General features: G+C 32.6%; 3 protein-coding genes across 8 annotated transcripts in view; 2 read left to right on the top strand and 1 right to left on the bottom strand.

The window, feature by feature from the left end:
* Lrch (Leucine-rich-repeats and calponin homology domain protein) overlaps positions 1-26,405 on the top strand; it is a 114,362-nt gene extending 87,957 nt beyond the window's left edge. For 2 of the 6 annotated variants that reach the window (XM_076413637.1, XM_076413636.1), the window contains 10 exons: positions 3,925-4,121; positions 14,428-14,745; positions 14,803-15,040; positions 15,094-15,286; positions 16,606-16,695; positions 16,995-17,410; positions 17,464-17,672; positions 17,732-17,869; positions 17,930-18,007; positions 20,258-22,205. In XM_076413637.1, coding sequence (XP_076269752.1) covers positions 3,925-4,121; positions 14,428-14,745; positions 14,803-15,040; positions 15,094-15,286; positions 16,606-16,695; positions 16,995-17,410; positions 17,464-17,672; positions 17,732-17,869; positions 17,930-18,007; positions 20,258-20,500 — 2,120 coding nt within the window. In that variant the 3' untranslated portion in view covers positions 20,501-22,205. Of the gene's footprint in view, positions 1-3,924; positions 4,122-14,427; positions 14,746-14,802; positions 15,041-15,090; positions 15,287-16,605; positions 16,696-16,994; positions 17,411-17,463; positions 17,673-17,731; positions 17,870-17,929; positions 18,008-20,257; positions 22,206-24,776 lie in introns of those variants that run through there. The other 4 variants (XM_076413640.1, XM_076413639.1, XM_076413635.1 and 1 more) reach the window with 4 other exon arrangements.
* On the bottom strand, positions 8,718-13,412 carry LOC143202663 (uncharacterized). The gene is made up of 5 exons (XM_076414318.1): positions 13,394-13,412; positions 11,846-12,025; positions 11,667-11,785; positions 10,887-11,382; positions 8,718-10,784 (listed from the first exon to the last, which is right to left on the bottom strand). The coding sequence occupies exons 1-5, from the start codon at positions 13,410-13,412 to the stop codon at positions 8,842-8,844; spliced, it is 2,757 nt and encodes a 918-aa protein (XP_076270433.1). The 3' UTR covers positions 8,718-8,841.
* Positions 23,218-24,571, top strand: LOC143202285 (lysophosphatidylserine lipase ABHD12). The gene is made up of 2 exons (XM_076413656.1): positions 23,218-23,353; positions 23,403-24,571. Exon 2 carries the CDS (start codon positions 23,427-23,429, stop codon positions 24,462-24,464), a length of 1,038 nt encoding a protein of 345 aa, XP_076269771.1. The 5' UTR covers positions 23,218-23,353; positions 23,403-23,426; the 3' UTR covers positions 24,465-24,571.
* Positions 26,406-26,770: the final 365 nt, after the last annotated feature.

The following is a 26,770-nucleotide window of genomic DNA, read 5'->3' on the forward strand; positions in this document are numbered from 1 at the left end:
ATGATAATTATTATAAATGTTGAGTATGTTATTAAATATGTAGTTATTTGTTTCATTTTATCTGTGAATATATAGATTATGTCAGTTTATTAGGGTAAAGAAGCGAATCTGTTTCAAGTCCTATCTAATTTGTAATTGACAGGATGAATTGGATAATTCAGTTTTTTTTTTTTTTCATTTTGTGCATTGATATTTTATAATATAGTATGTGTTATTACTTCAATCAATATAGCTTGTCTATTTCCTTGGCCAGTAAATGGTTTCTCAGTTCCTTTATCTTTCCTTTTTTGCTAATATTATTCAATTTCTCAATAATCAATCAGTGAAAAGGAAACAACAAAACAACATGCAACAGTGCAAACACTTGGAAATAACTATTGGAAATTTCTTGTTAAATTTGAATCGAATCTTCATGCAACAGTCCTTACAATCCCGCATCTTCAAACCTTTGAAGTTATCAAATGAATACCTACTTGTGTGACTTTTGTACAACATTTATTGCATAAAATACGCTGAGGCACCTAGAATAATATAGATTAATTTCCATATTTTAAAATTAGTTTTTCCTTATTGCAATTCGTATAAAATACAGTAAAGAAGGTGCTGTTTGGCAGTTTGCATACTAAAAGTTTCTTTTTTCTCGGAAAATTGTGGTCACGCAGACTTGTAGTTCCTGAATAATACTCTGAAATCCTGCATCTAATCCTTTCAAAAGCACAAACGACCATCAAATATAACTATTTTAAATTTAATTATTTTAAAGTCGAAATAAATATCTATACAAATTAAGTCATGCGCCTATATATACTATATATATATATGTCATCCAGAACACCATTTAGAATAATTGTTAGTTATTTAGACTTATTTATATTCTTATGCGGCTATTTTACAACTGTTTTAGGTGCCGACCATTAAAAAAACAGGTAGCCAACTTATATTGTGCCTAAAATAGGTACATGACGCGCGCGATTCAATAAAGGAACTTTTACATTGCTTTGAGTGTCATCATTAAGATCAGTTTGTTAAGTGACTTATCTGTCAGATACACATTATTAAAAAGTATTCATAAAATATGCATATAAATAACTAATAAATTCGCTGGTTTTTAACATTTCTCTACGTAAAACAACAATTTTTAATTTAATGTTATTGAGTTATTCAGTATATACAAACGCTAATTATGGAGCGCTTACAATTACATGTCCATAACAACAAACATGACCAAGAAAGATCAAAGGCAATGCATTTCAAGCTAGAAACCAGTTTAAAGGATTAAAGATCTTTCAAGAATGATCAAAAAGGAGGAGAAATGGCTACCACACGAACTAACTGTACAGAAAGTGCCTTTTTGAACCATTTTAACATCACAATTTCATGGCTTGCCAGGCAAAAAGAAGAGTTTTCTGTAGCGTAATGAGACTGGTAAAGAAAAGTGAATGTTCTACAACAATCCTAACAAGTCAATTGAAAAGTCCCCAGCCTGACACGTGGTGACAGATGGTGCTACTAGAATTAAATCTATATCTTTTTTAGTTAATCATTACCCTCAAAAGATGCTTGTATAAATTTGACAGCTGTTGGATCATTAATTTGTGAATTCCCAGAAGACTTCTGAGTTATATTCAAACAGATCCAGGAATCGCAGGATTGTAACGGGCAATTTTTTATTAAGTATTACAACTAACAGAAATAGGGCATTTTCATAATGTACACAAATTAAAATCCAAATCTTTTAATTAACTAACAACCCGTATGTAGGCCAACGAAAGGGGATACGTGTGACAGCCCCTTTACACTTTCGTGTTGGAATGTACGAGTACGATATGTATAGTGAATTATTAGAAAAAAATACGACAGACTTTTTTTCTGTTTACAAATAGCTTTAACATTTACTATAGTATAAAAGTTAACAAATAAATAAAAGTAAACAAATTAAGCAATTTATTCATGATGTTTAGAAATTAGCATTTGTAGTTTTATGCAAAATATGTTAACTAGTTTTTTTCCCACGCTAAACTGGTTTCTTATCTAAATGAATTATTTATATTATTCTTATCAATATCCACATATGGTATCGGTGATAAATAGTTGAATTTTGGGTTAATATCAAAATAAATGATTACCAGAGCATCATTTTCCTCCTTTTTTTCGTTGAACTAAGGCTTAATCATAATATATAGTCTATTTAAAGTTATTTTGTATATACGCCATCTAAATTTGTGAGGTCAAAACGTCGCAATGTTGCCGAGTCTTAGTTTAGTTTGGCTTTGACATACAACTAAATTCTAATCTAAATAAAATAATTAATAATGTTACCAAACATATTTAGTTTATTTTAACATTATAGTTCATCTAATGCATATATTAACGAAGAACTTAAAACTAGAATTAATTATACAGCCGCAATAATTTATTGGTTAGAGTTGTTTTATTATATTTGCATTGAACTCTTTTCCACACCACCCTTGAGGTAGAGTTCTAGGCGCGTTTTTTTGTGTAGTGGTATCCCTCTGGAGGCCTAATCCACCTAATTAACAATTATATAACAAAGTAATGTATTTTACTTTCATTCGAGATCATATTTACCTTTTTACGTTTAGTTCTTGTTTCCTCCGATGGTGTGTTTACTTTTCAAGTCATCTTGAGATAAATTTATTCCAAGTCAACCACTAAACTGTTAATTTCCAATCTGTCTAAAACATGTCCACAATTCCGCCATTTATCAATTACTTCCTCTGTATGTCTTATCGAGTTCATCCAAACCGAAGGTGTTATGGCCGACAATGCTTCCTTCCACATATCCAAACAGTTCTTTATATAGAATATCTTTCTCGGCCAGCATGTCTATTATAAGTCTTTGCTGCCCCCATATCAACTCCATTGGATTGAATATTCAGTGTTAGGGAACTTGAACTGAATTGTGTTTGAACTCTGATACAGCTAACATCAAGCTGATCTTCATTCGTCAACCGTTTTGCCTAATAACGGTTTCTTTTTGATGAGTTTAAGGTTATATTGTTTTTTTTTAAATATTTTAGAGACCGTGTCCGTACTAATATTCAATGTAGCTGCAACACCCTAAAAATATTTTCAGTAAAGACCGCGGCAATTTAAAATTTATTAAAAGATTTGCCGGTTTATAATCCATAATTATAATATCTTGACAGCATTATATCTCTTTTTAACTGGAATAAAATGGGAAGGAAAATATTGTCTGATACTAAAACGAATTTACAAATTGCGACAGGCAATACATTAAACATTTTGATGACGTTTGTACAAAAAAAATTTAATGTTGTTACGTCCAAACGCTATTCAATGTATATTGTTAATATACTCTCGTATATTATTACTATTATAATACAATATGTATCTCCTAAATTATTATAAATTATAAAAATTATTATTTTTATATAAGAACATATTCTTAAGGGGTTGAGATTTGCGAATATGAAAAAAAAAACGATTTTTTCAAATTCCTTAAAATTTTCTTTCTCTCTTAAAATAAAACAGTACTTTAAAGTTACTAAGAATTGGTAACTACATCTATTAGAATATTTTTATTTTAATATAGCAAATTCATCAATTTAAAATATAACGACCTGTTCAAAATGTCTGGAAGTAATAATGAAAATGAATTGGGGTTGTTCCACGGTCACCGGCTTTTATATGTGTATAATTTAAAAGATACGATCAATAAGGCTCGACGAAATTTTGACAAAAGGGGCCCTTTTCATGGGGACGAAACGAGAATGGATGGTTTGAGGTCAATCTATATTAATTACATTTTGTAATTATTATTTCGTTAATTTGTCGGAAGTACTACCGGTGTTGTAAACCCAGTTACAGTATTATTAATGTGGTGTGGGGTGGTTTTTATGTATGTGATCTGATTTTTATATCAATCTTTTTTTGTTTCAGATTTGTCAAAGAATCGTTTTAGTGAATTACCCGAAGAAGTGACCGATTTCCATTTCTTGGAGCGCCTCCAGTGTTACCACAACGCTATCCGATTCATTCCTGAGTCGATCAGTAGCCTGCAATGTCTCAGCTTCTTGGACTTGAGTCGAAATCAGCTCACCGCACTACCGCGGGAGTTGTGTCAACTCCCTATACAGGTGAGTTTAATCTATTTCGATAAAAATACTGCCGTTTTTTCTCAGTATAATTTATTGTGTGTCCACGAGGTGCGCCAAATGTTAATTTTCTAAATAAAAGTGGATAAAAAACTATAAACAGCTACTGCACTCAGGGAGGAAAGTTTTTCCTAGATAGCGTATACTTCATCACGTAATTTTCAACGATGAAGCTCAAAAGTCTTGCTCAAATTGCTGATAATAAACCACAAATAACCCAAAAACAGACATCAAACAATTTTAAGCTATCTGATACGTGCTTCCGGTTAGAGGAATGTCTTAAGAATGGATATAAAACATTTAGAGGATATAATTTTGTGGCAAAATTAGTTTTTTTTACTCAATATAATTCCCTTCAAGGGTGACCCAAAATGCAGACGCCATAACCTTGCCAGCATACTGTTTCGTTTTCCCACGCTTTGGAGTTCGGTGGGTTCATCGTGTGCACTCCACTCGGATGACTGTCGATTGGACTTCGGAGTGATATGATGGAGCTACGTTTTATCCATTGTCACACATCGACGCGAAAACTCGGGTTTATTACGCTTGATCACCTTCAAACGCTTCTCCGAATCAACTCGTCTTTGCTTTTGGTCAAAAGTGAGCTCGCGCGGCACCCACTTTACACAGAGCTTTCTCATACCCAAATATTCGTGAATAATATAATGTACACGTTCAGTTGATGTCTTTAGAGTGTCTGCTATTTCATTCACTTTCAAATTACGGTCATTCAAAATCATTTTGTAGATTTTTTTAATGTTTTTCTCGGTAACAAGCCTTTTTTAGGCGTCCACTCCGTTCAACGTCTTCGGTGTTCATTTCTCCACGTCTAAACTTAGCATACCAATCCTTGAGGGTTGATTTTCCTGGGGCAGTGTCCATATCGACAAAGCAATATTTTATCAACACGCGAAATTCCTTTTTATCCATTTTTTCACAAGAACAAAAGTTGCTTCACTCAAAATGCTATAATTCACAAATTAATGATCCGACAGCTGTCAAATTTATACACGCATCTTTTGAGGGTTAAAACACATATGGATTTCATTCTATTAGCTCCATCTATGTGTCAGACCGGGGACTTTTCAATTGACCTATTATATCGATTATTGTAAAATATATCGTATATCATAATGACCGAGATATTTTCACTCGTATCGATCCTTACGTCGTCGGCTTTACGTCAAGTAGGTGATACAGTGTTGTCATAATGCAAAAAAAGTTATTGTATAGTATTGAAAATACACAACAAAAATAAATCAATAAAAAATAATATAAAATGAAATAATTAATAAAAATGTGTTGTCCATGTATTATTCAATTTAAACTTACTATTATATAATTAAGTACGAAATTTATTTTTGGCGTGTCCAAATGATTGTGGTGATGTTCAAATCTCTGTCTCTTAATTTATGTTATTATTATTTTAATTAAGTTGATTAAGTTTGAACTTTCCTACTGCATTCATATTAATTAAACATTTTCTGGAATATATCCTATAATTTAAGATAATATTTCTATTTATTGAAAGAAACATGAAGAAAAGTCTAAAAGAAAATTCTACCGTATTATCGCTATCATTGCGCATCTTCTCTATTAAACAAACCCACACAAAACCAAACTGTGGCCAGAACATAATGTTCCCGTTAGTACCGTCCTTGGCACATTTCGGTCTGCAATATGGATACGTTTCCCGTTTGTTTTGAAATTCCGTATATATTAATTAATTTTTGCGACTCGCCACAATTAGTGTTGGAGGCTTGCTGCAGTCGAGATTCGAAGCTAACGCTTTGCGGTCGTGTTAGACATTAATTAACAACGATCCGAACAATAAACACATAGCCGTAAAAAGAGTTTATTGACATTTTTATTTTAAGGCTATGCACAACAGCGCCACGTTCTATTTTTAGCTCGGTTACTTCGCGAGGCAATTAAACTAGAATTATGAATTTGAAATTGTTTTTTCGCGTTGAAATGCAGAGCTGGATTGTTTAGTATTACACAACAGTTTAATATTGACGAATTTCTAATTACCCATCACTTATCAGTGGCTTTAAATTTAAAATCGTTAACAGTTGGTACTGTTTCACAATCCGAAAACCTTGAACCTCATTTTTGAGTCATTTTTACATAGGATATCCTGTTATATACCGAGCGTTCAATAAATTTGCGTAAGGAAAATGAAAAAATTGGATTGATACTTGTAAAAATAACTTTTATGTTCAATATAATTTTCCTCAACTTTAATTCACATATTCTAACGATACGCCAAGCTATGGTACATTATCATTGCATAATGTTTTGGAAAATCGATAAATACCCTTTTAGGACAGTTGTTTCGTCTTTTATTCGATAATTTTTTTTTAAATTAGTTTTTGAGTTGTACAAAGAATGCGAACTAATGTCTATTGTAATACTCTTTGATTTTAGTAATTATACCCATGAATACATTCATATAGAGACAAGAATCTCGACTAACAAAATCTCTATAAACTTTTCATTCTCGCAATTCCCATGGAGATTCTATTGCATACACCTTGCAGAACGTAACCGTATGTCATTTTATGAAACCGAAACCCATTATGGTGGTAATAAACAATAAAACTTTGACAAGGTAGTTGCGCGCTGGAATGTTTGAACGTTCGGAGAATCTACTAACGCACGTTTCTCCCCGAGGTAAGTGATTTGGGTGGGGTTTCCTCGCTAGAAAAGATGTAGGACGCATGGTTTTTGAAGGGTGCTTGGATCAATTCCTTATCCACGACCAAAAACAGAAGGGACGAACATTACGAAGAAAAGGTGATGTCTAGGTCTTGACGAGTCTTTCACAGTCATCTTCGAAGCTTACTAATCAAAGTACTTATTCAGACATCGGAACAGAAATTCCTCCATCCGCTGGTTACTGACTCATTGTCAATCATCCGTACTCTATTTCTGAATGGCTACAAGATAACTCTAGCGTATTCTCTCTCACATTGGCATATCGGAAAATGAGCGCGCAGATAGTAAGGCTAAATCCACAGCCTCCTGTCCCCTCGCCATTACAAATATCTTTATCCACGCTGACCTTATCCATTCTTTTCGTCTTTCATCAAGAATGGGGTACAGTGTTGTTAGGCCCAGAAGGCCAGCCATATCAAATTCTTTAGAATTCTGAAACTTTTTAAAACGGAATTTTTCTCCTCCCTTCGTCACCATTCCGTAGCTCTGAATCGACTGAGATTGGGAGTCTGTTGTTTCTCACACGGTCACTTCGAGCCCGCCTGCTCACTGTGAGTTTTGTCACCTTACTCATGCGACTCTTTGTGTCTCGGTCATCTTAGGGCTATGAATGAGCTATCAAGAATTCCTTAAAGAAGATAAATAGAGACCGACTCCTTAGATTTCTATGAGACATTGAGTTTTTCACAGAGTCTAGTCCATGCTGAGGTGAGCGTTGCCGACGAAATCGTCATTGCCACTTTGGTAGTGTGCGGTCTGGATGGAGTCTCTACTTTCCCGTGCTTGTGTTTGTTATCTGAATTTGTGTCAATTTTTAAATTATATACAAACTATTTATACTTTTAATCCTCCCTGTTTGTCTTATTGATTTTACTTTATTTATTAGTTTATATATATATACTAGCTGACCCGACAGACTTCGTCCTGTCAAAAAGATTTGTAATGTGGCAGTTTTTGTGCCTACGTATTTTAAAAAATTCTCCTGAACAGAACCATCACCCTGGTGATAGGGCGTTGTGAATAAAAAATAATTAAATAAAACATATATAAGGATTGAAAAGTAAGTAATCGCTTTATTGTTAATCATGTGAATCATAATTATTATTATTATTATCATTATATTGCTTTGTGGTATACGATGTTTTTTGTTTGATTACCTGGCGCATAGATAAACAAATCTGATGGTTTTCCAACACGGGAACAGGCAACATACAATTGACCATGTGAGAAACATGAGTTTTCTAGATTAATACCACAAACACTTAATGATTGCCCCTGGGACTTGTTTATAGTCATAGCAAAAGCAAGCCGTCAACATGTCTATAGGAAATTTGCCATTACCAATGTCAATGAGTTGTTTAGAGAATATGTTTCCAGATTGGTCATTTTGCAACTCGACACGCATATTCTTGCTTAAATGAAGTACTTTAACATGTTTCCACAAATTGGAGGACTTTAGACATGCATTGAGTTCATCAGCTGGCGTTGATCGTGGAATCACTGGCAATGTTTGACGAAAATCTCCTGCTAATAAAATCATTGCACCACCAAATCGGTTATTATTGCTACGTAGATCTTTTAAGGTTCTGTCTAAAGCCTCCAAAGATTTTTTATGTGCCATCGTGCATTCATCCCAAACAATCAATTTACATTGCTGCAAAACCTTTGCCATTGCAGAGTTCTTCGAAACGTTGCAGGTTGGAGTTTCATTGCTTTGCATATTTAATGGCAATTTTAGTGCTGAATGGGCTGTTCGACCACCTTCAAGCAAAGTTGCTGCGATTCCCGACGAAGCGAGTGCAAGTGCAATTTTATTTTGTGAGCGAATTGTTGCTAATATTAATGAAATAAAAAAAGTTTTTCCTGTACCACCAGGTGCATCTAAGAAATAAATCCCTCCAGTTTCATCATTTGTTACTTTCATAAGAGTTTCAAATACATACTTCTGTTGTTCATTTAACAGTGGAAGATTTGTTTGAATTTATTCTTTCAAAGCGTTGAGATCATACAGTCTTTCTCGATGCAACTCTTGGTTAAAAGCGTCATGCATTGGACGATTGGGCGCGGTCAGGCCTAATTGAATTAATAGTTTGTTTGACATTATCAAGCACATGTCCTCAATTGAAATCAATGCTTCATTGTAAATTTCTTCACTGATTTGTATATTTGGATTTCCCATTCTATTCCGTATTTGATACAAAATATCATCACACATATAATCTTTGTACTTCATCCACAAATCAATTGGGTTTGATGGGAAGCATGTAGATATGATTATAGAAAACAATGTTCGTATTTGATGAGTGTGTGATGATATTACAGCATCATTGAGAGTTTGATCCCAATGAGCGTCATTTTCAAGCAATTGCAAACGTTGACAGGCTTCTCTGTAGGATCCACACAATTCACCATCAACAGTTCGTAACTGTTGGAATGATGTTGGGCCACGTACATTGACTAATAGCAGTCGTAAATAAAAACATTCATCATTGCTTGGATGTACTGAATAAATCCGGCCAATCGCATCGGTGGAATATACATCTGTATATCCTGGAACTGGTTTTCCTTGTTTCCGTCGTATAAATCTCCTTGAGGATTGATTCCAGGTATAATATTTTGGCATTTCAGAATATAGCAATGTTTGTGCGAAATCATCGTTTTGGCATGTCTCAAAAAAACTGGTTAATGTAGTAGATGGTGGCTGAGCAGCTCTTTGTACTGCGTTCTGTGCTGTAAAATACACTCTTTGTCCATTTTCTAAATGCACAGCTAAGTGAACAACAGAAGGGTGTCTCTCATGAATAGGAAAAGAAAATATTCGCCAAACTGCTTCATTACTACTGACATAGCGGCCCATTTGGTATTGGGTAACTTCATCATTAGAATTCTCTGCACCAATTTCAATCACAGCCATATCACTCCCTTTGCTTACATATTTGCAAATGTATTTAATCGATTTCACTGAATGGCAAGATTCAACGTTGATGTGTGCTTTGAATGTCTTTGATAAAATGGGTGAATATGGAACAATCCAACGATTATCTATTTCAATATCTTGTTGATTTAATTTGACAATTGTTGATTTTCCATTGTCTGCTGTCGATCTGCGACGATACAATGGATAACCGTCATTACCAGTAATTGTTTCCGATATTAATGTCCGTGGATATCGTTTTGAACATTTACCATCCATCATACACGGTGAATTTTGATTAAGAGTTCCACAGGGACCATGTATCATGTTTTTGATAACTACCTCATGCAATCCAGGATCTACTTGTACATTAGGGATTTCAGCTGATATCACTGCATCAACTTCATTTGGCCTTATCTTTTCAACCAACCAAATCAAAATGTGTGCATGTGGCAATCCTCGTTTCTGCCACTCCACAGAATACATCCAGCAGCGTGTCTCACCAAACACATTATGTTTTACGATGAAATTCATTAAAGATTTCAACTTTTGTCTAAAGACTCTGGCTGTAATATCATGACGATCAATGGATGATTTCCCAGGTAATAACTCCTGCTTAATTTCTATCCATTGCGGATTGCATGTAAATGTGATGAACAAATCTGCTGTACCATAATGACGAACATACGACATGGCATCTTGAGCATATTCGTGCATATGCCGAGGGCTTCCGATGTATGTTGCTGGAAGAATAGTCATCCGACCGACATTCTGTGCATTTCCATCAGTATTAATCGCATCTCGAAGGTGAATATACTCTTCAGATCGGAGTTTGGTTTGATTCAACCTGATGAATGTTAATCTCTCCGTTTCAATTTTAACATACATGTCATCAACATATTTGTGATATAATCGCCGACATTTCAATATGTGATTATCTGCATTTTCCCGAATCATTAGGCGGTATGAATAATAGTTCATTGAACTGACTTTTTTGTTGGTTTCAGAACCTGTAAACAGATTTTGTTTTAATAACATTCAAATATAAAATTAAAATACATAATATAGTGACTGAGATATTATCGCCATAGCTAAACTAATATTTTAGTTACCTGTAATGGGATTTATCATTTTTATTGATAAATCGTAGCCATCTTCACCTTGCCAAAATATAATGGGATATTGCAGTGCATCATATGAGCGGTGTGTTTCCTTTATAGGTTGTAATTGAAAATTCCGACGATGTAAAACAATATCACGGGATTCCAAGTTTTCTCCAACTACAACGATAGCAACTTCATCAATAGTTGGTGCATTAAAACGTCTTGTATGTTGACCTGCAGGTGTTTTATCAGCTCTGATTACAATTTTGTGATTATCGGATGGCATCAGATCCAGGGCAGTTTTAAACAATATAATCAATTGATTGTGTTGATGAAATAAAGTTTGTAATTGTTCTACAATAGACCTTTTTACTAAATTGTTATGTGCACAACGCAGATCAATTTCTTGTGGTGAATTGCCCATAAAATAAATTTGCAGGAATTTGTTGTCGCTATCTGACACTGGTAACAGTGAACCTGCTCTGTGATATATTTGCCCTTGTATCTGTAAATAAAAAAAATATTATGGTGTGGTATAAATTAATGGATTGTCAATGATCAAACTTAAATAATATTTGATCTTAAAAAGTATATATTTAGTTTTAACTAATATCTATCAAATATAAAATATAATAAAAGTGTCACTGAAACTGAATCACCATATAATATGATGACTAAGTGATATATTTCGTAATGATTAAGAAATTGAAGATTAGTAACACATCTTAACTTTGGTGACAGAAAATTTTGTTCGCTAAAATAATTATGAGTAACTGCTATAATACATACCTTGAAAGTTGGCATAAAATTTTCCCGAACTGCATTTGTTGCCCCAAATGAAGTCATTTGAAAGCAATTGTTATATTGTTGAATATGTGTCAAAAAGTGTATAGAATCTGTTCCTATTCCTGAAACCAATGAGTACAATGGTTCTGGTGGTGGATCCAATTGTATCAATTTCACTTTACCATTTGCGCAACACAATCCATTGGCTTCGTTTTTGTATTTTAATGCCTTACAGTGTGAGCAAACCAAGTTCATAGAACCAATAACAACACATTGGTAGTTACTGTAGTCAATTGACACATCGTAACTGAAAGCAGCTGGATTCAAACTTGCGCGATTATTAGTTGAATGTCGCGCTCGCGCTTCACGCGAATCAAATATAAATTATTTTTTCACTAATCACGAACTAAACAAACACTAACTAACTAAACACTCTGCACAAAACACGATATACGAATTTGTTTCGTGTATCACTTGACAATTCATCTGTCATCTGTCAAAAGTCATCTGTAACAGACAACTTTTTTTTTTAAATTTGATATGACTTGAACTCAAATCCTTTTAAGCCGTACAAATTGTTTTATTTATTTAAAATTTGAATTAAATTTTAAACAAATAAAAAATTTTAAATAAATAAAACAATTCGTACGGATTAAAAGGATTTGAGTTCAAGTCATATCAAATTTAAAAAAAAAAAGTTGTCTGTTACAGATGACTTTTGACAGATGACAGATGAATTGTCAACTGATACACGAAACAAATTCAAACAAAAAGGGCTATTTTTAGGGTTTTTCCAGCAATAATTCTAATTTTTCTCGCCGTAAAAACCATCCCTGAACTTCAACGAACATTTTAAAAAAAGATTTGGCCAAATTGGTCCAGGCGTTGTTGAGTTATGCGCTTAGGAACATATTTTGCGATTCATTTTTATATATAAGATATATATATATATATATATATATATATATATATATATATATATATATATATATATATATATATATATATGTATATATATATACACTTTGCGTCTATCCATGGGGACATATATATTACTTTATATTACATATTTATATATTACCCTACTGATTTATAGTCGCGAAATGACGAAATTCGTTAGAGAGAAAATTGTCAGAATAACAAAGCTTAAAAAAACTTAAGCTTAGAAAAAATACGAACAATCTTTTGGTCGTTTTTTTAAAGGGTGATGTTTTAGAAATGATATAATCTCTTCTGATAATTCACAAGTGCTTTTGTATTTTTAGTAATGCAACATTTTTTGTATCATATAACCCGGCGCATTCACCATATGTATACAATATATAAAAAATTAGAAACAGATGTATTAAACCCGAAGTATATTTGCTTTTATAATATTAGTTATCAATTGAATGTTAGAAATGGTTATTTAGCCTTAGTTTCTAAAAAATAACGAATGTACGAAGGTCGACTCACTCGACATCGACGATTATGACTTAATATCGATCTTTATTGATGGTATTGACATCTAATGTTTTATGTATGGTGAAGTAAACAAAGTTAAATAATTAAAATAATCTCTAATGGTATATGCTTTCTGATAAGTTTAGTCTCCTCATTCAGTGGACGCCAGCTAATTGGATTGATTTTTTCTCAATTAAGAACGCCCGTCAGATACGCTATCGCTTTGATGAATGCAAACTATTTACTGATTAGTGCTTTAAACTGTAAAGTATTTATTGTCCATTTACTTCCTTGTAAACAACACATTTTTCAACATCGTTAAGGTTTAATGATTTCGTTAGTACTGTCTACAATTTATTCATCAATCGTAGAACTTTCCCATCATATATTATTACTTTTAATTAACGTTGTGAACTATCGACTGAAAATAATCAAAACAGTCGATATGTAGTTCAATTCAGGTTAAATTTGTTTTTTATTCGTAATAACAGACGGAGATGTACCAATTCCTTCCCATACTAACTTTGAGAGGGGAAAGGGCGGAGATAATTGTTTCAGTCTCGGTGCTGTACACATCAGTTCATTTTAAATAATTTTAAATTTGCAAATGCCATGGAGATGTATATATTCTTTGAGGAATAAAACAAAAGACATAAATGCTATACTTTATTACCTTCAAAATAACAGTTTAATTTTGAACGATATAAAATTATTTTTATATTTTATGTATTTCACTTGATTGTAAAGAGCAGTGGAATAATGAACACTTAGCAACTATTTAACAATCTCGTCCTTTCTGAAATATAATAATAATTATATTTATCGTTAATAAGGAATATTTTAAGATTATTATCCGTGCAAACTTGAAAGAAAGAAGTTTTAACATTCAAAAGGCTTGAACAAACATCGAGAGACTTAAAAAATCGAAAAAGTCAATAAAAAAAACTCAATAGTTGCCAAGATATAACATAAATACCAGCAAAATTATTTTTCTATTTATCAATCAAAATGTTGTTCTTTTTATCTTATTACATTAATAAATAATCTTGAAAAATTTCAAAATGCTGCTATATTAATATATAATATATTGTTATTTACATTCATACTATAAACAAACCATAAAATCATAAATCTATGTAAGCATAAATTCGGCATATTAAAAATCAGTTGAATGAAACTGGTAGGTCTGAAAATAATAGCTGAACGTACACGACTGAAACAGTTTATAGTAAAAAGTAATCAAGTTTTCATTCGATAGTTCCCAACGCTACTTTTAATCATATCAGAGTCTAAATCTAACGTTATGTTTATATATTTTTAGATACTACTGATATCCAATAACCGTTTGTCTTCCTTGCCTGATGATCTTTGCAAAATGTCTCATTTAACCGAACTGGACGCTTCATGTAACCAAATAACCCACTTCCCCCCAAGGATGGGAGAACTGAAGGCACTGCAGTCGCTTGTTCTCAGAAGCAACCTGCTGTTAGCCGTACCCATCGAGATCACTTTCTTAAGACTGATGAGGCTGGACCTTAGAGCGAACAGGATCAGCACGTTACCCATTGAAATGCGTGACATGACCACTTTGATTGACTTGTTCGTTGACGAAAACCCCTTGACAAGTCCACCAGCGAGTGTAAGTTGTGAAACATCCTAAATCTTTAACCGCTGACTGTAATTATTATATGTCTAGTTATGCAAACGTGGACGGGTACATATATTCAAATATTTGGAAACTGAAGCCATGAAAATCATCAGCAAGACGGGCGGCGGGACAGGGACGTTAGGGCGAAGATCTCGAAAAGGTGGTGCAGGATCACCAGGTCCGCCTCATCTCGCAAGTCGACTGAAGCATAAACGACAGAACGTGGACAGCGGCTATAGTACTAGTAGTGATGGATACGAAAAACGCTGGTCTCAAGAAATGACAGGTATTCAGCTATTTCAGCAATGAAACCAAAGATATCTAACAATCTTTTAGCAGGAGACGAGAAACAATGGCCTTCAACTCCTCTATTAGGGAGGACAATCGACCAATTAACCAGTAGGTCTGCCACTTCTACTCCTTCGACTATATCTCCCGCTCCAGCGGAAGGGTCAGACGAAGACTATGGTAAAACAAACACTTGTGATTTCGACAAGCCGGATGGCCAGAAATACGTCAAGGATTACGGAAAGTGAGTAGTTATATGGAAGATGTAATTTGTAGTGTTTTGAATTAGTTTCTTTCGTATCAACTAAAAATGTTTCTGTAGACGAGTTTTTTTTTATCAATGAAAATATTTCAGATATATTATCAATTCATTCCCAGTATTATTTTTATTATATATTTATAGTTGATAGGAAATTTGGTTTTAATTTAGTTTCTTCATTGCTCCATTAGTTTTTTAATTATTTATCAACTAAAAATATGTATTAGGGTAGGTGCAATAGTCCTATATCATTCTAAACTTCAAACATAAATATTAACCTTGGTGTACTTTAACCCATCAGGTCATAATAACTAAACACCATTTACGGTGGAATAATTTATTCTAAACTTCGCCCTATTCATTTCCTTCCGAGTGGACATTTTGTAAGCACGCGTATGACGGGTAAAGTGATCTTAATCCTTTTTATATTTCGTTCATATCAATTGTAGATTACTTTCATATTAACTGCATGGTACGATTGATATATCAGTAATGTCATGTATTATTTTCTGAGAAAATGTTAATTTCAAAGTTATTGATATTTCAGTAACAAACCATTTAGGCAAAAACTGACAACTAATATATTTTTTTTAGTTTTGTATTATATTTATATTCACATATGATGATTTACTAAAGTATAACACATTCTTCAATAATTCCCAATGTTGCACCAGCGACAAAACAAGAAACTCATTAATTCTGTATTGCAATGGCATTCTATAGTCACTGTATCTACATTTAAACCACTGAAGGATTCTTGGGAAAATATAAGTTGTAAAAACAAAGTAGTACTAAGCTTAGGTTCAAAAGTTCAATTTAGCGCAACAAAAAGTATGTTCACTTAGTATTAATAATATTATTCTTCATTAAAAGTAATCATTTTATTTACTGATCTGCTATTGACAGAATACTTGATCAATTATGGATACAAACTAGTACAACATATTGTGATTATAAAGTAATTAAATAATGCAAAGTGTAACGACTACAAAATGCAAAAACAAATTCTTCAATTCTTCCATATTCTATTTTTTGTTAGTTTTCTTTTTTTATTGTTTTACTGTTTTTTAATAATGTACCCACCCTATCTCTTAATTTATTCATGGTTAAATTTAAAATACAATAATATTTTGTATATATTTATAGTTGATATGAATATTACGTTTTGGTTTTATTTTTATGCTTGATAATTTTGTATCACTTTTATTTGCTAATGGTAAATGATTTAGTTCTGTTAATGCTCGCTAATTCACCAAACTGGATTTTTGCATCAGCTTTTATGTGGTCGGTTTCCTTTTTTTTAGCGTCCGTCTTAGTCCGTGCACTGATAATATTGCAAATGGCAACGGAACGGAAGAAAAACCGAAGCTTTACTATCAAATGCAAACATACAGGTAATCGATTTTGCATGGATTTTGATTTATTGACTAAGTGTATTTGATTTGTGTGACTAAACATAATATAGAGGTCGAACCTGACATAGTTAAACTCAATTACGGTTAACATTGGTTTTCATGAATGGTGTAAATAATTGACAATATTGTATTGTGGTTCTCTTTATTTAGCAATGCATGATAACCTAAAATATTGAAAATCTAAAAACAATACAATACGGGTTTGTGCGAGTTACTTCAAGGACCTCATTTACCTCATAACCCACTGTGCTCAATTCACTGATCTTTCGAAATTTTAGGGAATACAAAGAAGCCTTAAAACAACAACGCGCGCAAGACGTGCCTTCGATATATCGTACAAAAGACTCAGATGACCAAAGCTATAAAACCGAACCAAACACACCCACTCATCAATCGACCCTCTCGCAAGTCATGGCAACATCGAAATCTGACCCTACGCCTCTTAATTCGGGACTGTGCAGTCCGAAGCACATCTTTGATGACACATCGAACACAAAGAAACCCGTTCAAAAGGTGACCCCATCGAGGAACACCAGTTTCTCGCCCACTCATACGTACATGAACGGAAATTCCGTAGAGAATAAGTCAAGACTGATTCCGGAGTACATTAAACCGAAATCGCCAGTTAAGGTGTCTATAGGGATACTGTCCCACGACCATGTGCCTGTTAATTCACCATCTGTTATAACAAATGGTATGGCTAAGGTAAACATTACTTTGACCAAATGTTAATTTATCTGTTTCTAGGGAAAAATAACGTGAATCCAAGATTGTCTCCAGGTGGATATGTGAATGGAAGTAATAATATAACTCCTAAGTCGACGAATGGTATGAAGACAACTCGAAATATTAGTTGGAATAAAGATACAATAACTCCTGAAAAAATGTCATTTACAATGAGAAGGGAAATTGATAAAGCAAGAGAAGAGACGGACCTTATCAATCAATTGAGAAATGTAATGTAATTTCAGTAAATAAAAACTATTATTTATTTTTTTCGTAAAATGTTTGATAGATTATCGAGACTAGATTAAAAATGGCCTTACCAGAGGATCTGGCATCGGCACTCACTGATGGCGTAGTACTTTGTCATTTGGCTAATCATATCAAGCCTAGATCAGTGGCGAGTATCCATGTACCATCCCCAGCAGTTGTAAGATTACACCGCCAACGCCCATGGTTATTTATTTTAATGAGATGTTTCATTTTACAGCCTAAACTAACAATGGCAAGATGTCGAAGGAATGTCGAAAATTTCATTGAAGCTTGTCGGAAGATTGGAGTAGATGAGGTAAGTTCGCACCGAGTTGTATGTTGATATAATTTGAGTAAGCTTGCGAGGGTATTTGCCATTCATTCAGTTGTAATACTCAACTCATTGTGGTATATGAAATAATTACTTGTTAGGTATTTCATATTTCACAACAATATTTTCTAAATTAGAATATTCAAGGTGAATTATCAAAATAATATATATATTAAATAAACAGATTTATGAATGAAATACATGAATGAATAAATAGATTATTGATTAAATTTTACGTCATAGTAATTTTTGCGTTAGATTTTAAGTCATCATCGTTATTCCGTAACTAACAAGATTTGTAAAATTATCCGATAGAGCGGGCCTCTTGGAAAATATCGATAATTATCCTAACATTGAAGCAAAAGTCTAGTTTGTAAAAACTACTAAGGAATAAGTTTCACCTTTGTCTGAAATGTGATTATGAAATTTAAAGCAGATTTAATTAATAAGGCCGAATGAAATTAATAATCATACTAAAGAAAACGTAGAAGAGCAAGCGGACTTTAAATTGAATCACAGTTAATACATGGGCCGAAAAGCCTTGGGCGTAACAAAGAAAACGCGATTTTCTTTGTTCAAAATTGGCTTTATTCATCAACGTAATCTCCATCAAGCGCTACACAATCATTCCAGCGCCGCTCTAATATTTCAATACCACTTTTGAAGAAGATATGGCTTCAAAATAGGACTGTCATGAGTTGCTGTCTATTCAGGTCACGGTCGTTTTGTCACATATCGACAAAATTCCAGTTTGTTAAACGTGACATGACCAACCACTACTCAGAATCATCAATACGTTCTTGTCTTTGATGAGCAAGCAAACGCGGCACCCACTTTGAACAGAGTATTCTCATAATGAAATGCTTACGCGATATAAAACTGATACGTTCTTTTGATACATTTACGATGTTTACGCACACGATTTTTTTTATGTTTTCTGCTGTTACCACCTCATTTGGGCATTCACTGCGTTCTACGACCACTTTTGAAGTCATCAACCCAACTTTTTTTGTTGTTTCTGATGGAGCGGGGTCCTTATAACACATTTCAGGCCTTTCTTTCGCTTGAGTGGTATTTTTTCCCGTCAAGAAGCAGTGTAAAATTAAAAAACGAAATTGTTTTTGATCCATTGTTTTCAAAATAACAAAAGCAATGCCACTCTTAACACAATAACTTATAAACTTATGAGTAGAATATCATGAAAAAAAGGTGAATGTAATGAAACCAGCGCCATCTATGTGTTAGGTTCGGATCTTTTCAGTCTATGTGTTATGTAGATCAGATTTTTGCACTACATTAATATTTTTCTGATTTTTTTTTTATCTACTCACTCTATTATTTTTGCTCCCTTCTAAAAAAATAAAACCCTTCCTCTCTAGACTTATGACCCCATTGAGAGAAACGAGTTTGCTTCAGTTGACAGTTCAGAATTCGATATCCAACCGGTGTAGAAGAAGCTTCGCTTAAGAGAAGTAAAAGGCCACAGTGGTACTATGTATATCGCGATGTACTCTCCCCTATATTTCGATCATTCAACATTCCTTATAATATTTCAATAAAAAATGAACAACGATAGACGATAATCTTCTCATAATATGTTTTCAATTTCTACGACTGTCCCCGTTGTGTTACGATGATGATGATGATGAAAATAATTTTATCAAATTGTAATGTTATTAAACATAAATATGCATTTAATATAAGGAAACATACATGATGCATGTTAATGTAGATATATATACACTATAATAGTGATATTAATTATATTCTATGTCTACATACACGTGCATTTTTAATTTTTTTTTAACTGATTTGCATATTTTACCTTAAATTACTCTTATTGATGGTCTGTGTTAGTGCCAGTAGGTGAACGCTTTAAAGATATTTGATATCAGTTTATTTTCTATTTTGCATGACTAACCAACTAACCATTTCATTATTACTATTATTAATAATGATAACAATCATGTTACTTTTCGATTTAATTAATGTACTAATTACTTATTTTATCTTGAAAACCTCTCCTATTTCGCGCTCAATAATGCCACACCATTCAATCACCGGTCGATAAACGACAAATTTTGGAATTTTTTCATGCCTTCCAGTATGTAAAATACTGTTTCTACCCTGCATCTAAACGGTAACCGTCTCATATCATCAGTATCAACTGTCTTTTTAGCGTTATCTCTGTGAGTCACTGACAGACAGTAAGAGTGAGACTGTGGTTCATTGCAGGGGCAACTATGCAGCACCCTGGATATCACCGAGGGCCTTAACGGTAGGGGTTTACCGCGTCTAGTCAATACATTGGAGGGACTCTGTCAGTTGGAGCAGGCACGGGAGCAGAGTCTTCGCCAAACGTTTGATAGGAGAGTGAGAGGTCCTCCTACGTGGTGGGATACTGCAGTCTCACTCCTGCTACTGTCAGTGTTTATGAGTACCGTGGTGCTGCTGTTGGTTTTCCCCCCACCAAATTAGGGCGTGTTCAGGGCACGCTTACTACCTTCGAAAATAGTTTTATTTCGTTTTAAGATAAATGTCCGTATAGGTCATTTTCAGTCACTAAAGGAATTGCACTTTGATTTGAAACTTTTAGCATCTTATTTCTAAAGATGTTTCACAGTTGGAGTATTCTTATTCATGTGACTTAAAGGTCCTCAATACCTACCCAAGAATTTTTGTTTTATTTTTGTTTTTAAGAGCAAAAATATTTTTTAAACTATACAATTCTTTTTTATGCATTTTAATGAAGAAGACTGAACATGGCCAGTAACGTTTCATCTTTTAGATTATTTAAAAGCATGACATTCCATTTTTAATATATAATAAGCTATATACTTCAGTATTGCTTTAAATATAACAAAGATAATACTACGTAACTGTCTATATCAGTATTAAAAGTTATACACATTTTATCTGCTTTTTTATAGTAATAAGCGTATTAACTGAGCATGGTATTCATAAGACAGTATTTTTCTTTTCTTAACAAAAAACTGAAGTAATGACGGAATTGGTTACAAAAAGTACAAAATTCTTTGTAGTTCTCGCGGTATTATGTCGCATTATTATTTAGAGCAAATAGTGAGTAACATTCGGAGTAGTTTGGGTCATTTTTAGAGATAGTTGTTTTGTGCCAAAGGCAAGTTAACTTAAAATATAAACCAAATATAACATATTCCAAATATTACACATATTCATGGTTATTGTTTATCATTCAAAGAGTCTCTTTCAGTAATGATTGAAGCATGATTAATGATTAAATAGACCCATTAAAAAAGGTTTTTTTTGTATTCAATCAGGGTATTGTTTTCTAAATAAATTCGGTCCTGTTAAATGATCATTTGAGTGATAAACAAACAGTAATTCTGAATTAACATTTGTTGTGTACTTACCATTTTAAATAATTTGCTTTGAAGCTTCAAGTGTGATTATTTGCTTTATTAATAGGTTACTAACAGTGCCTGTAAAGTATTTGTAAGTTTTGCCAGATTTATACATTTCTTAGGTGTTAAATTGTATTTAATCATTTAAGCTTTGGATCATTTATTGATAGAATTTACTTTAAGATGCAGGGGTTAGATGAAATAAACGAAAATAAGTATTCGAGTGCCTCCTATCGGAAGAATAATAAATATGTTAGTGAAATAGGTTTTCAAGGTGCTTTAATAGTGATTTTGCTACTTTAAGATAATATATTGTTTTGATTATCAAGACGAAAAAGTTACGCTAGACAATAGATTAAGGTTTTTCGAGAGAAAGCTTGCAGTAATCGAAAAGGTAGCCGTTAGATTAGACATATCTCAAAATCAAATATTGGTGATTTAGATTGTAAGGCATATATATGACAAAATTATGTCCGTATTTTTGTAATATACACACATATAACTGTTTAAGCTTAATCTTTGCACAAATGTATTTATTCATGAGGGAACCCTTTTTGAAGCTATTCTAGTCATACTAACATTTCTCAGTATTATAAGTGAAACGAAGACTGGTTACAAGTAAACCAAACTAACCCATGTTCAAATTTCATGTTTATTTTTCTGTTAATATTATTTTTATATATTATGTACCTTTTAAGTTAGAAATCAAATTGGAATCAATGTTTTCTTTTTAAGAGTTATTTATTTTTTGCCTAGTAGGTGTTGTTTAATGGCTTTCTAAATAAAGTCTCCTATATTTATTGGTGTTTCATCTTACAACGCAGCCGATTTTTATCATTTCACGGAATGTTGTTACCCGTCATGATGAGTTATACTTATGAGGCATATCTCCTAGATAACAAGATGTCATAAATTATAGGTATTTAAAAAATTGGTAAGGAATCATCAAATTTTAATGTATGGTCATATTTATTAATTTAATTTATTACTGGGGTATTTTAGTAAATAATTGATTTAAAATACTTTATTAAGTGCAGCACATTTTCGGCGATTTTTCTAGAATGATAAAAAAATATATTTTAGGACAAAGTTTGCACCAGAAATTTGATGTTTCATGATATGAAGGTTTTGTAGGTAGGCACACCTTAACTAACGGTTCATGCTAAATGTCAAATAAACCTGTCCAATAGAATGTAAGATAACATCTTAACCACCCTGGAAACGATGGTTTTGAAAGAAATGCTTTAATGGGCCTTCTACTTAAAATCGAGAGCTCTCGACTATTTTTGTTCTAAACAAGCACTCCAATCATCGTTTGAAGGGCATATTCTTAAAGGTTTGAGTGTTGAAAAATAAACTTTTTTAAATTGCAGTGAACTGATACATGTTTAAAAGGTAATAAAAGTTTTAGGATACAACACTAGATCATCACTCTAATGACTATTAATAAACCTTTTTTAAGAGTTATTTCACCATATGGAGCAGTGCCTTCAGTGGTCATTCATCATTGAGAAAATTAAAAGAACTAAAAAAGTCTACTAATTTTCTTATTTAATGAATATCTATTGGATGATGAATTTCTCTACGTATGTTCAAAGAAAACCTGTTCAGACTATTATTGCTAATCTGTATAATCAAATCATATTAGAAAATGTAGACCTTTTATTATATTTATATACATTTATCTATTAGTTCTTGCAAGCAGCTTGTATTCTTATAGTTGATGAAATACAATATAATTCAACTAATGACTTTAAAGAAAAAACTTATCTAATCGTAACTATAGTTATCTTTAAATGTATCTTATCAACTATTCACCCACCGTGCCAAAACCTTTATCAAATGATGGTATTATAAATAATACTTGTACGTCATAAACTTGATGTACAGTCTGGTTTCGACCGTCTGGTCTCGCGTAGTTTTTGAACTATATACTTGATTAATAAAAGTAAGTGGTTGGCTTGTTTAAACATAATATTTTCATCGTTGTTTTTCAGGATAATGTTAATTGGGGAGCGATTATGGAGTTACATAAACGAATATTAATCGGATGTAGTTTGACGACAGTTTTGTTAATTTTTTTAGCATTCTGTATCATATGGATTATTATTCCCGTATCGTTTATGTTGTCGCTTCCATTCCAGACTTTTATGGTATTTATACCTATAGATTCTCCGAGGAATCCTCAGTTTGATAGTCCGGAACAGTACATTAGTAACGTACGTAATCTATATATTAACGTGACGGATCAATCTACTAGTCGGGAAGTATCTATAGGCGTTTGGTTGATATTACCAGAAAACTACTCAGGCACTGGATCCATCCAGGAAATTATTAGGACTAGTTCTAGAGATATTTTGATTTATTTACATGGCGTTTATGCAAACCGAGCGAAACCAATAAAGCAGTACGAAGTTTTCCGCCGACACTTTTTAGTACTGGCCGTGGATCATCGAGGATATGGCGATTCTGGCCAGGGCGCCGACATGACTGAAATTGGAATCGTTGAGGACCACTTACAGATATACGAATGGGTCAGGGGATTAAATCCAACAGCAGATATTTATTATTGGGGTCACTCATTGGGCACGGGGTTAAGTACTCATACACTGAGGCGGTTAAAAGATGATAAAAACGTAGTGGTAAAGGGGTTAATCTTGGAGAGCCCTTTCACCTCTTTGGAGGACGTTATAAACAACATAGTATTCGAACAAATTTTTGGCTGGCTAGCATATTTTAACTCGACATTGTTGCGACCATTGAGAAAAAATGGATTGGAGTTTCGTTCACTCGATCACATAGGTTTAATCGACTCTCCTGTATTAATTCTGCATGCCAAAGACGACGGTGTCGTGCCCTTTAAGCTAGGGCAGCAATTAGCAAATATAGCAATAGAAAACCGAAATCCAGAACAAGGAAGTGTTACTTTTTATTGGTTTGGTGAGGAATTAGGATACAATCACAATGACATAGTTACATATCCTCAAATACATAATATAATAGAAAATTTTACTGCGATATGTAGGGCGTATAATACGGCTAAATTTTTGCCGATATGATTTAAGAGTTTTTTTTCTTGTGTAGTTTTTAATTCAAATGTATTTCATATAAAACTATAGGATATTGTATTTATTTTTAAAATAATATACTGATTCATGTTACTTTTTGATGTGGTATTATTTGTTATTTTGTGACAATTTAATATAATTTCGTTAAATTCCCCATTAATTTTTGTCATTAATACTAATCAGGTGTTTGTTTCTTTTAACAATAACACAGATTAGTCATGTCAAATCTAATTGATTTATTAATATTGATTATTATTTGCTTCAACATTTCGATACTATCTGATAAACTTTTTCATTTTTCAGAATCTTGTATGCTGTGCTGCCGATGTTTTAGAAGGCAAAGGATTGGTACAGGTTGCAATAACTGTCACCGAACTGCTTCGGTTTCATTCTCCGAGGTCACCGATGCATCCTAGTTCCGTTTCGACTGTAGTTTGAGTTTAGTTTTCTTATTTTTTATTTTAGTATTTTTACCAGGTTTAGGTAAAATTGCTTGATCGAAATTTTGTATATATAATGTTGTAAACGAAACGTTCGTTTAAAAACTTAATTTGAAATGATGCAAAGATTGTAGAGAATATATGTTGGAGAACATACTTTATGATCTTTATTAGTATTAGATGTCGGTTTATTTTTTTTATTTGATAGTTTTTTTATATTAAAAAAAAAGAAACATATCTTGAATATTTCCTAAAAAAGAGATGTACAAAGTTGTCGAATTATTTTATAGCGATCAACCGCAATTATTTATTGGAGGTAAATCGCACTCATTTGTCTTTAACTTGACAATAATGTAATCAAAGGTTTCTTGACCGTCTTTTCTTTAGTGGTATACAATTAGTTTTTTTTTGTTCTTGAAAGGCTCAAGCAATTCATCGTAAAGTTTGTATACACAAATACATCAACATATATAATGACATATAAATTATTTAGACACTCGAAAAATCAAACATCGTAAATTGTAAGTGTATTCAAACTTGTGGTTTAGAAATATTCTATATAAAAAGTGCCAAAGATTACAATTATAGGGCTAGATTTTCGTTTAATATGTATAATTTCTAATTCTAATATCGGGTATATATAAACTCAGGATTCGTTAGAAAAAACGAATGCGTGCTTTATTCATTCAGCCTCACAATATGTTCAGCATATATAAGATCTTGTAAAAATTAACTGGGACCTTACCCGAATATATTTGAATGCATATAACTATATTTATATGATTATCTCGTTCACTAATTTTTGTGTTTGTAGATTCTAAAAATATAGGGCTATTAGGCGAAATGGAAATTTACAAGTTTTCATTACGATAATGTGATATGTATGATTAATGAGGTTGCCGATGGACATAATATATTTTTGAAAGGGTTCTAGTAATGTAAGGAATCAGAGTGATACATCCTTGACTAAATAGCTTATAGTAGATACGATTTTAAAGCAATCAAGCAGGCCTTGACATTATTGACGTTACATTTACGTCATAGAATATTGGGGTGGCGGTGGCAGCCCATGGACCATAGTAAAAAAAGACAGAGCCCTGTATATTTAGAAAATTTATGACAAGTATACTAAACACAATGAAAAACTGTACTCTATTTATTGTTTACAATTGCATTTCTATTTTTATTGTCAATAGGGTAGTTTTAAATATGTGTAAGTACGTTCGAGTGTTAATAAATTGTGAAAGACTGGGTACTTATGACGTCAAATCGAATACCATCGAAATATGTATCGATTGTATCTAAGTTGTGATATCATTTATGTTAGTGATACTGAAGTGTTTAACTTGTTAGTAGTCGATTTTTCGTGTTAGTAACTTCATTTGTCAGTAACAGTTTGCATTTGTCTGTTTGTAATAGTTGATTTCAACACCACAGTTTATTAACGGAAAATTTACGTCTAGTCAATTAAAAATAAACTTTTTTACATGAACTATGTGTATTTTTTATTTAACCTTTGAATGTTCATTGCAAATAAGATCAACACACGCAAGTAATTTTCATTAAATATGGATAAAATTATAGGCAAAATATTAGTTATGAACAATGAGATTCCCTTTTTAGGTGGGTCAAAAAATAATTGATGTCTTTAAAATTTAATTTTATTCCAAAATTGTGTAAATAGGTAACGGCTGAATATAATATTAATTAAAGCAACTAGAGCCGTATGTTAAATATACAGTATGGGATGCCTTATATTAATGACTAAAAGAATGAACTATTCTGATGAAATATCAATCCTAAATGATTAGGAATTATTTTCCAGTGTCTTCAAAAATTCACATATAGAGTATAATT

This window comes from Rhynchophorus ferrugineus, unplaced genomic scaffold, assembly GCF_030347505.1.
Source record: "Rhynchophorus ferrugineus isolate W39M unplaced genomic scaffold, kcgeb_rfMv2 rfM9, whole genome shotgun sequence".
Lineage (NCBI taxonomy): Eukaryota > Metazoa > Arthropoda > Insecta > Coleoptera > Curculionidae > Rhynchophorus > Rhynchophorus ferrugineus.